Raw genomic sequence first — 12,136 nt, 5'->3', positions numbered from 1 at the left:
GAAATGAGGCATGATCCAAACACAAAATGGCTGCTCAGTTAGTTTGACCCATTCAAACTAGCTATGCAAACTACAGTTATTCATCCCCTTTTCTCTCTGCCTCTGCTGAAGCTTATGCTGATAATCTCTGCACACTTTAGTTACGCTAAATAACTCCTCCCTCATGAATGAGTTATGAGCTACACATTAGAATTCAGAACAGCGATTGCAGTCCGATGTAGGAGCAGACCATGTTGTTGTCAGTGAAACTTTCTTTAGTCAGCAATCTTAGCTGCTTGTAGTCATCCCAGATCCCAAATTCACTATTGTGTTGTTCAGTGAAGTGTTGTGTCATTCTGTGTGCCATATATCCAAGAAAGTGTACAATGATGTTCTCAACAAATGCTTAATACTCTCTTTAATACTCATTGTTAACTATTTCTCTTCAGTGTAACTAAGATGTTTTAATTGGAAATGTACAAAGTAACAACCAGTGTTTTTGTACATGTCTTTTTACTTTTTTCCATGTATCTCCCTGTACCATTTAATGTAACCCAAGATAAAATTGCATAATTAACCCTGTAACCCCTTAACCATGTTATTATTCCCTCCCACCCCCCAATGCTGTCTACTTCCACTAATACAGAAAACCGCTGAAAAGATAAAAGCAGAGGAGAAGAAAAAGATGGCAGAGATGCAGGCAGAGTTAGACAAACAGAGGCAGTTAGCCGAGACTCACGCCAAAGCCATCGCCAAGGCCGAGAAAGAGGCCGAGGAGCTCAAGCTCAAAATGAAATCGGAGGTCAGCAAGAGGGAGGTGGTGTCTGTGGACGCCGAGAAGCAGAAGCAGAACATCCAGCAAGAGTTGCACCAACTCAAGAGCCTGTCCGAGCAAGAGATCAAAACCAAGGCACAGCAGGTGGAGGAGGCCTTTCAGAGTCGCATCAAAGTCGAAGAGGAGATTCGCATAATCCGGCTACAGCTTGAGACCACTGTAACGCAGAAGTCCACGGCCGAAGCTGAGCTTCAGCAGCTGAGAGACAAGGCCGCTGAGGCAGACAGGCTGAGGAAAGCAGCACAGGAGGAGGCTGAGAAACTCCGCGCTCAGGTGACAGAAGAGACGCAACGGAAACGCAAGGCAGAGGACGAGCTGAAGAAGAAAGCCGAGGCTGAGAAGGAGGCAGCCAAGCAGAAACAGAAAGCTCTGGAGGACTTGGAGAAATACAAGCTCCAGGCTGAGGAAGCTGAGCGGTGCCTCAAACAGGCAGAGATAGAAAAGCAGCGCCAGATCAAGGTCGTTGAGGAAGTTGCTGTAAAAAGCGCAGCGGCAGAACTCCAGAGCAAGCGTCTGTCTTTGGTCGAGAAAACGTCCAAGCTGGAGGAGTCCCTCAAACAAAAGCAGGACGCGGTCCTCCAGTTGCAGGAGGAAGCGGAAGGTCTCAAGAGGCAGCAAGCAGAGGCATCCAAAGCCAGAGAAGAGGCAGAATCAGAGCTGGAAAAATGGAGGCAGAAGGCCAATGAGGCCCTGAGACTGAGGCTTCAGGCTGAGGAGGAGGCACAGAAGAAGAGCCTTGCCCAGCAGGATGCTGAGAAACAGAAAGAGGTGGCAGAGCGTGAGGCTAAGAAGAGAGGCAAAGCGGAAGAAGCTGCACTGAAGCAGAAGGAAATGGCAGAGAAAGAGCTGGAGAAGCAGAGAAAGCTTGCAGATGACACCGCTCAACAGAAGCTCTCTGCCGAGCAAGAGCTAATCCGCCTCAGAGCTGACTTTGACCATGCGGCACAACAGAGGACCCTGCTGGACGGCGAACTCCAGAGGCTGAAGAACGAGGCCAGCGCTGCTGAAAAACAGAGGAAACAGCTGGAAGAGGAACTGGCCAAAGTTAGAGCTGAAATGGACATTCTCCTCCAGGCCAAGTCTGCAGCAGAGAAAGAGTCCATGTCCACCACGGAAAAGAGCAAACAGTTGATTGAATCTGAGGCTGCCAAAATGAGGACACTGGCTGAAGAAGCATCTAAGCTGAGAACAGTGGCAGAGGAGGCCAAGAGACAAAGACAAGTCGCTGAGGATGAAGCAGCTCGACAGAGAGCAGAAGCAGAGAAGATCCTGAAAGAAAAGCTGGCCGCAATAAATGAGGCCACAAGGCTTAAAACTGAAGCCGAGATAGCACTCAAGGAAAAAGAGGCTGAAAATGAACGTCTCAAAAGGAAAGCTGAAGAAGAGGCATATCAGAGGAAACAGCTTGAAGACCAAGCAGCTCAGCATAAGCAGGATATTGATGAGAAAATGAACCAGCTGAAGAAAGCCTCAGATACAGAGCTGGAGCGACAGAAGAAAATTGTTGAGGAAACAGAGACACACAGAAAAGTCGTGGAGGAGGAAATACGCATCCTCAAACTCAACTTTGAGAAGGCCTCAATAGGAAAGACTGACCTTGAGAAGGAGCTGAACAAACTCAAAGGCATTGCAGATGAGACCCAGAAGAGCAAAACCAAGGCAGAGGAGGAGGCTGAGAAATTCAGAAAGCTCGCTCAAGAAGAGGAGAAGAAGAGGAAAGAGGCAGAAGAGAAGGTGAAGAAGATCAAAGCAGCGGAGGAGGAGGCTGCAAGACAACGCAAGGTAGCTCAGGAAGAGGTTGAGCGCCTCAAGCAGAAAGCTGCTGAAGCCAACAAGCAGAAGGAGAAAGCCGACAAAGAGGCGGAGAAACAGATTGTAGCGGCCAAAGAAGCTGCCCTGAAATGCTCTACTGCTGAAAAGCAGGCCCAAGATATCCTGGTACAACAGAAAGAGGACAGTGCAGCTCAGGCTAAGCTTAAGGAGGAGTTTGAGAATGCCAAGAAGCTGGCTAAGGATGCGGCAAAAGCCAAAGAAAATGCAGAGAAAGAGGCTGCTCTCTTACGGCAAAAGGCAGAAGATGCTGAGCGTCAGAAGCAAGCGGCTGAGGCAGAAGCAGCCAAGCAGACCAAGGCCCAGGAGGATGCAGAGAAGCAGAGGAAAGAAGCTCAGGAGGAAGCTGCAAAGAGAGCCGAAGCTGAAGCAGCCGCCCTCAAACAAAAACAGCAAGCTGACGCTGAGATGGCCAAGCACAAGCAACTGGCTGAGAAAACCCTCAAACAGAAGTCTCAGGTTGAGCAAGAACTCACAAAGGTTAAAGTTCAACTAGATGAAACAGATAAGCAAAAATCTGTACTGGATGGAGAGCTACAGAGGCTAAAGGATGAAGTCGGTGATGCTATGAAACAGAAGGCCCTGGTGGAAGAGGAACTCTCCAAAGTTAAGATTCAGATGGAGGAGTTAGTCAAATTAAAGCTCAAAATTGAAGAGGAAAACAAACGTCTCCACAAGAAAGACAAAGAGAGCACACAGAAACTACTAGAAGAGGAGGCTGAGAACATGAAGAAGCTAGCAGAGGAAGCTGCAAGGCTCAGTGTCGAGGCTCAAGAAGCAGCCAGACTGCGAGAGGCTGCAGAGGCTGACCTCGCCCAGCAGAGGGAGCTGGCGGACAAAATGCTCCAGGAAAAAATGCAGGCCATCCAGGAAGCCACAACACTCAAGGAAGAAGCCGAGAAGCTCCAGAAAGCAAAAGATAAGGCACAAAAGGAAGCTCAGAAACTCCTTCAGGACAAAAACCAGATGCAGCAGAGATTGGAGGAGGAGGCTAAAGGTTTCCAGAAGTCTCTGGAAGTGGAGCGGAAAAGTCAACGTGAGGCCACAGCTGAGGCAGAGAAACTGAAGCAGCAGGTGTCACAGCTCAGCCAAGCCCAGGCCAAAGCTGAGGAGGAGGCCAACAAGTACAAAAATCAGGCAGACGAGATCCGCATTCGCCTACAGAACACTGAGAAGCAAACCTCAGAGAAAGTCACTGTTGTTGAAAAGCTTGAAGTGCAGAGACTCCAAAGCAGTAAGGAGGCAGAGGACCTCCGCAAAGCTATAGAGAAACTTGAGAAAGAAAAAGAAAAATTGAAAAAAGAGGTCGCTGATGTACAAAATAAGTCAAAAGAGGTATTGTTTACAGTTATCTCTAACCTCCAACTCTGACAAGCCTAGGTGTTAATGACACCTAGAAAGAAATAACTAACAGTATTATAAGATAACACTACATGTAAATTGCTGACAGCCAACATAATTTAACAGAGCCAGCAATTTCATGAATGTCCTCATATATTATTGTCATTCCATTTCAAAGAATACAATATCTTGACTGACTTTTAGGGACACTCGAGTTTCATGGTCTTCTGCAAGTCCATTTTGTGAGCTTTCACCCAAGATTTGTACATGAATTTCTGAGGTGTATTTTGAACACTTTGATCACAGTTTTATTTACTTGTGACATATAGGTGGTGTATTCGTCATTTTGAATTTGACATCTAGGAGAGTCTAATTCCTCTTAGGATTTAAATAATTTAAATAAGTTGCCTACTAAATGATTATATACGGATTTTCCTCATATTCAAGAAATTGTCCACAAGTTATTGGAAGTGTTGATATTATTTTAAAAATTTCAACCAAAAAAGTCATAGAGTAGCAATCAATCACAGTAATATTTCACCAGTGCCTTGTCTGTCTAATTGTTGTCTGTTTTGTGAAATAAAGAACCTTTTTTTCAAGCATGTTTGTAATGACAGGAGAATTGCTGAAAGCTAATAGGCTAAGTGTTTGATACATGCCTGATTTGTATTGAATGGACATGCATCTTGAGATTCTCACTGCATCTTCAATGAGCATGTTTGAAACTTAATTGGCCATGTCAGTATTTTCAGATAAGCTATTCCGTTACCTAATTGAGCACATGCATTAATGAATGTGAAATAACAAGATTGCCATACGATATGAGGAGCACATTGCCATGAAAAACGAGTGTCCAAATTTTGTAACATACTATATAGTCTGCATTTTAGTAACATAAACTTACCAGTAATCACTCATAAATTATTTGCCTGTATTATGTCATATATTATTATATATTGTGTAACTCTGTGTTTCTGTTTTAAAATAGATGTCTGATGCACAGCAAGAGCAGATTAAGCAGGAAAAGACCATATTGCAAAAGACATTCCTTACAGAAAAAGAAGGGCTGTTGAAGAAAGAGAAAGCCATCGAAGAGGAGAAGAAAAAGCTGGAGAAACAACTGCAAGATGAAACAAAGAAGGCAAAGGCCCTCAAAGATGAACAGGAACGCCAGAGGAAACAAATGGAAGATGAGAAGAAAAAACTGCAGGTTAGCATGGATGCAGCTCTTAAGAAACAGAAGGATGCAGAGGATGAAATGCTCAACAAACAGAAAGAATTGCAGGAGCTGGAAAAGAAGAAGCTTGCCCAAGAGAAGCTCCTTGCCGAGGAGAACAAAAAGCTTCGGGAGAAGCTTCAGCAGCTTGAAGGTGCACAAAAATCCCCAACATCCAGCAAAGAAATCGAGATTCAGACTGACAAGGTTCCTGAGGGTGAGGTAGTGACCATGGCCATGGTGGGGGCAACAAAGAAAGTCCTTAATGGCTCAGATGCTGTGGATGGTGGGAAAAAGGAAGAAGAACCCTTAGCTTTTGATGGAATCAGAGGCAAGGTTCCTGCAAAGAGGCTTCACGACATTGGTGCACTGAGCAAAAAGGAATTCGACAAATTAAAGAAAGGAAAAACTACCGTACAAGAACTTAGCAAGACCGATAAAGTTAAAATGTGCCTACAGGGCAAAGACAGTATTGGTGGTCTCATAGTGGAACCAAACCAGAAAATGAGCATCTATCAAGCCCTGAAGGAGAAGAAGATTGCACCTGGCACAGCCATTATGCTTCTTGAAGCCCAAGCAGCATCTGGGTTCATCACAGACCCTGTAAAGAACAAGAAGATGTCTGTCAATGAAGCTGTAAAAGAGGGATTGGTTGGTCCAGAGCTCCATAATAAACTGCTATCTGCGGAGCGGGCAGCAACAGGATTCAAAGATCCCTTCACTGGTGACACAATCTCTGTCTTTGAGGCCATGAAAAAGGGACTGATTGCTGAGGACCAGGCCACAAAACTCCTTGACGCTCAGCTAGCAACCGGCGGAATAATCGATCCAGTCAACAGTCATCGGGTGCCTTTACAAACTGCTGTTAAACAGGGTCAATTAGATGATGAGCTCAACAAAGTTCTCTCAAACCCACCTGCAGACAAGAAGGGATTCATCGACCCAGACACAAAGGAAAGCCTCACTTATCAGCAGTTGATGGAGAAGTGCAAACCAGACCCTCAAACAAATCTTCCTATGTTGCCCATAACAGAGAAAGCTGCACTGACTGAAGGGACATACACAGATGAGGAGACCAAAGACGTGCTCAGTAAGGCCAATGTGTCTGTTCCATTTGGAAGATTCAAGGGAAAGACTGTGACCATCTGGGAAGTCATCAACTCAGAGTACTTTACTGAGGAACAGAGACGGGATCTGATTCGCCAGTACAAGAGTGGGAAAATAACTGTCGAGAAGATCATTAAAATTGTAATCACATGTGTAGAGGATAAAGAGAAGAGCAAAGAACTGGCTTTCGAAGGAATAAGATCCCCTGTGTCTGCCTCAGAGCTGCTGGACTCAAAGGTTATAAACAAAGACCTGTTCAATAAATTGAGCAATGGCAAAGCTTTAGTCAAGGACATCTCTGAGATGGATGCAGTGAAGAAAGCCCTGAAGGGTACAAACAGCATTGCTGGGGTGTTTATCGAGTCCACCAAGGAAAAAATGCCATTCTACCAAGCCCTAAAAAAAGGTTTTATCGGAACAGAGACTGCACTGAACATGCTAGAGGCTCAAGCCGGAACTGGATCTTTAATTGACCCCGTCAAAAATCAGAAAATGACTGTGGACGAGGCTGTCAAGTCGGGTCTTGTAGGCCCAGAGCTCCACGAGAAACTGCTGTCAGCTGAAAGAGCAGTGAGTGGGTACAAAGACCCCTACACTGGAAAGACAGTTTCCCTGTTTGAAGCCATGAACAAAGATCTAATTTCCAAAGACCAAGGTGTTCGACTCTTGCAGACCCAGTTAGCCACTGGGGGCATTGTTGATCCAGTCAAGAGTTACCGTATTCCACAGGATGTTGCCTGCAAACGTGGTTATTTCAGTGAGGATTTAAGCAGCTTAAGCACCCCCTCTGACACAAGCAGAGTATTCTGTGATCCCATTACACAGGAGAATGTTACATATGCACAACTTAAGGAGAAATGCATCACTGATAAACAGACAGGACTCCCATTGCTGCCAGTGTCAGGCAAAGCCATTAAGTCAAAAGAGGACCACAAGTACACTGAAGGTCAGACAAAAGATGCACTCAATCAGGCCACCATGGAACTGCATAGTGGGCCCTTCAAAGGAAGGACAGTCACCATCTGGGAGATCATCCATTCAGAATATCTCACAGAGGAGCAGAGAATTGAGTTGATCCGTCAGTACAGGACAGGACAAATTACCATTGAAAGAATCATGACAATTGTGATCACAATGATGGATGAGAATGAGACCAAGAAAACACAGGCCAGTTTTGAGGGGCTCAGAGGCCCGGTAACAGCCAGCTCTCTGTTCGAGTCCAAAATCATTGATAAGTCAATGTATGACCAGCTCCAGCAAGGCAAAAAGAAACCCAAAGACATTGGAGGAACTGATGCCGTGAAAAAATACCTACAAGGTGGTGATGTCATTGGTGGCATCTTCCTGGAGAAATCTAAAGAGAAGGTCAGTGTTTACCAGGCAATGAAGCAGAAAATGTTGACTCCAGATACAACCCTCTCTCTACTGGAAGCACAAGCAGCCACTGGATTTATCATTGATCCTGTGAAGAACCAGCAGTTTACCGTTGACGATGCTGTTAAGGCTGGCGTGGTTGGCCCTGAACTTCATGAAAAACTTCTGTTAGCAGAAAAGGCAGTGACTGGTTATAAAGATCCTTACACAGGTAGCAAGATCTCCCTGTTGCAAGCCATGCAAAAGCAACTTGTTTTGCGAGAACATGCCATCCCACTGCTGGAAGCACAAGCAGCCACAGGAGGCATTATTGATCCAGTGAACAGCCATCGTGTCCCTAATGATGTAGCCATTCAGCGGGGCTATCTCACAAAGCAGGTTGCCAAATCCTTTGCCAGCCCATCGGGTGACATCATGGGCTTTACTGATCCCAGCACAGGGGAGAGTGCCACTTACAAGCAACTGAAAGAAAAATGCATGAAAGATCCAGACACAGGGGTGTATCTCCTACCACTTGCTGTGGCCGAAGCACCTTCCAAGGAAGAGAAGTCCTACGTAGTCACAGAGGAGCAGGCACAGACAGACCTGGCAACCACCACAGTTGATCTTCCACTTGAAAGTTTTGCTGGAAAGCAAATGTCCTTGTGGGAAGTCATGCAATCCAACATGCTCCCTGATGAAGAAAAGCAAAGACTTCTTGAACAGTATAGAACTGGAAAGATAACTAAGGAAAGAATGGTCATAATAGTCATCGAAATAATTGAGCAAAGGGAGATTATTAAGACGGAGCAGAGCATGTCTTGTGATGTAATCAGACGCAGAATTACCATTGATGAGCTCTACAACGCTCGCATCATAAACCTAGAAACCTACAACTTACTGAAAGCTGGCAAGAAAACTATCCGTGAAGTTATGGAGATGTCAACAGTCAAGCAGTATCTGTTCGGCACTGGCTGCATAGCAGGTGTGATCTCAGACACGTTCACCAAAGTCAGCATTTATCAAGCCATGAAGAGGAACCTCATCAACCCTGATGTAACTATTAGTCTTCTGGAAGCACAGGCAGCGACGGGCTTCATGATCGACCCAGTGAAAGATGAAATGCTAACAGTCGATGAAGCTGTACGCAAAGGCCTAGTTGGCCCTGAAATCCATGACAAACTCTTATCGGCTGAGAGGGCAGTTACAGGCTACAAAGATCCTTACAGTGGGAAGGTCATTTCTCTTTACCAGGCGATGAAGAAAGATTTGGTTCCTGAAGATTATGCCCTAAAACTTATGGAAGCTCAAGTCGCAACTGGTGGAATCGTGGATCCAGAATACAACTTCCACCTGCCAACTGAGGTTGCTACCCAACGCGGCTACATCAACAAAGAGATGTTTGAGAGACTCTCAGATCCAAGCAATGCTGTGACAGAATTTGTGGACCCCACCACAGATGAGAGAGTGTCCTACGCTCAGCTACTCAAGCGCTGCAAAGTGGATAAAGACAGTGGCCTTTATTTGTTGTCTCTTTCTGATAAAGGACTACTCTTCAAGGGTCTCAGGAAGCAGATCACCCTGGATGAGCTGCTTCGTTCTCACCTCATTGACCAAAAGACTTACGATGGGCTGATGCAGGGTATCCTATCAGTTGAGGAAATAACTAAAACCATTCAGAAATACCTTATAGGTACAAGCTGTATTTCAGGTGTTTACGTAGAGGCTAGCAAAGACCGCCTATCAATCTACCAGGCAATGAAGAAGAACATGATCAGGCCAGGAACTGCCTTTGAGCTTCTTGAGGCGCAGGCAGCAACAGGATATATCATTGATCCTATCAAAAACTTAAAGCTGAACGTAAGTGAAGCTGTAAAAATGGGAGTCGTGGGTGCAGAGTTTAAAGACAAGCTTCTCTCTGCAGAACGAGCTGTAACTGGCTACAAAGACCCATACTCTGGCAAGGTGATCTCTCTGTTCCAAGCCATGAAGAAGGGGCTGATCTTGAAAGACCACGGCATCCGTCTCCTTGAGGCACAGATAGCAACAGGTGGAATCATCGACCCCGAGGAGAGTCACCGTGTGACAGTGGAGACAGCCTATAAACGGGGCCTGTTCGACCAGGAGATGAACGAAATCCTTACAGACCCTTCTGATGACACCAAAGGCTTCTTTGACCCCAACACAGAGGAGAATCTGACCTATCTTCAGCTGATGGAGCGATGCATGACTGACCCTGAGACTGGACTAATCCTCCTGCCTCTGAAAGAGAAGAAACGTGAGAGGAAGACATCCTCCAAATCGTCTGTCCGCAAACGCAGAGTGGTGATCGTGGATCCCGAGACTGGCAAGGAAATGTCTGTATATGAGGCATACCGTAAAGGGCTTATTGACCATCAAACCTACCTGGAGCTTGCAGAGCAGGAGTGTGAGTGGGAAGAAATCACCATCTCCTCCTCAGACGGCGTTGTAAAGTCCATGATCATCGATCGTAGATCTGGACGCCAGTATGACATTGATGATGCCATCTCTAAAGGGCTCATTGACAAGTCAGCTTTAGATCAATACCGAGCTGGCACGCTGTCAATCACAGAGTTTGCTGACATGCTCTCAGGAAACATGAGTGGCTTCCGTTCACGCTCATCCTCATTTGGTTCCACCTCATCCTATTCCAGCCCAACTCCCTCAATCAAAACACCCGCAACCACCTGGAACGATCCAACAGAGGAGACTGGCCCAGTCGCTGGAATTCTGGACACGGACACCTTGGAAAAGGTGTCTGTCACAGAGGCCATGCACCGTAATCTGGTGGACAACATCACTGGCCAACGGCTCCTGGAGGCTCAGGCATGCACAGGCGGAATCATCGACCCAAACACTGGCGAAAGGTTCCCCGTTGCCGACGCAATGGAGAAAGGGCTTGTGGACAAGATCATGGTCGACCGCATAAACCTGGCCCAGAAGGCTTACAACGGATTTGAGGATCCCAGAACCAAAACAAAAATGTCTGCCGCTCAAGCCTTAAAGAAGGGCTGGCTTTACTATGAAGCTGGCCAGCGATTCCTTGAAGTCCAGTACCTTACAGGGGGTTTGATTGAACCAGAAGTCCAAGGAAGGGTATCAATTGACGACGCTGTTAAGAAAGGGACTCTCGATGCACGGACTGCACAGAAACTACGCGATGTCAGTGCCTACTCCAAATACCTCACCTGTCCCAAGACAAAGCTGAAGATCTCTTACAAGGATGCCATGGAGAGAAGCATGATCGAGGAAGGAACTGGCCTGCGCTTGCTGGAAGCCTCCTCACAATCGAGCAAAGGCTTGTACAGCCCCTATAGCATCAGTGGCTCTGGCTCTGCTTCCGGTTCCCGACCGGGCTCAAGAACTGGATCAAGGTCAGGCTCTAGACGGGGTAGCTTTGACGCCACCGGCGGCTCCGGTTTCTCCATGGGCTTCTCCTCAACGTCCTACTCCTCCCCCAGCTTTGGTCGTCGCTACACTGCTGGAGAGCATGGTGGGCTGTGTGTGGATGAGCTGAGGATGGCCCTAAAAGCACTGGCATCAGGCAGGAACTGTTGCTCTGAAGATGGGATTGCATTCACTCTGCCTCCAATGCAGTGTTCATTAGTTGCTTAGTTTCAAAAGGAAAAAAAAACTTCATTCATTCATTCATTCTGCTCTGCATGTGGTTGCTATGGGCCTTTGCTTATATTTGTATTATTGGCTGAGACTTTGTTGTTGAATTTTACATTTATTTTGAAGATTCTCTTATTTTTCTTGAGTTAACTTAAGCTCATTTTGTTCTACCTTCTTCCTGTCTCATCCAAAATATTTTATTCATATTATAAATACTCTCATTTTTACTGTACATTTTTATTTGTAGAACGGACCTCCACCGTACAAGAAATTAAATGTAAATGTTGTTTCTATGATTGTACACAGTACATAAGTTAGGTCAGAGTTATTTTCAGAAGTTAACGTTTTGTTAACAGCCTGCATTTTTTTTGAAAGATAAAAGCTCAAGTCTACTGTCTGCAGAGCAGAATAAAACAATAACACAAATCGCTATGTAACACTGCCCAGAGATTGGTTCAAGGAACAAAGCTTTAGAATCCTCTACCAATCAAGTCAACAATGCCACAGCCATGCCACTATGATGCTCTACCACTCCCTCTGGAAATCATAATAAACCAACAGATGTCCAACACTCATCTGACAATGTGAATTTGGACAGTCATAGTCGACGGATAAGTTCCCAGTTACTACTGCAAGTAAAAAGCCTTCTCAGGAGTCACTGAGGCCATAACAGATATGAGGGAAAAAGCCTGCTAAATGCCATAATCCTAAACATACCATCTGTTGTCAAACTGCAACTTCGAGGAAGACTTCAGAGACACCATCTGCCTCCAGTATCTCTGCATTTCTTTCTGTGAGTGATCTCTCTTCTACTGTATGCTTGTGCTTTGTTTAAACTT

General features: G+C 45.7%; 1 protein-coding gene across 6 annotated transcripts in view; it reads left to right on the top strand.

The window, feature by feature from the left end:
- pleca (plectin a) overlaps positions 1-12,136 on the top strand; it is a 144,364-nt gene that overhangs the window by 130,805 nt on the left and 1,423 nt on the right. For all 6 annotated transcript variants that reach the window (XM_076301717.1, XM_076301711.1, XM_076301714.1 and 3 more), the window contains exons 32-33: positions 626-3,979; positions 4,974-12,090. In XM_076301717.1, coding sequence (XP_076157832.1) covers positions 626-3,979; positions 4,974-11,297 — 9,678 coding nt within the window. In that variant the 3' untranslated portion in view covers positions 11,298-12,090. The remainder of the gene's footprint in view (positions 1-625; positions 3,980-4,973; positions 12,091-12,136) is intronic.

The sequence above is a fragment of the Alosa pseudoharengus genome, unplaced genomic scaffold, assembly GCF_046254945.1.
Source record: "Alosa pseudoharengus isolate Yale_2024_CS ecotype anadromous, Long Island Sound unplaced genomic scaffold, YU_APseudo_1.1 YU_APseudo_1.1_scf_23, whole genome shotgun sequence".
Lineage (NCBI taxonomy): Eukaryota > Metazoa > Chordata > Actinopteri > Clupeiformes > Clupeidae > Alosa > Alosa pseudoharengus.
Note: the sequence above shows the minus strand (reverse complement) of the source record. Positions and strands in the feature narration are given on the sequence as shown.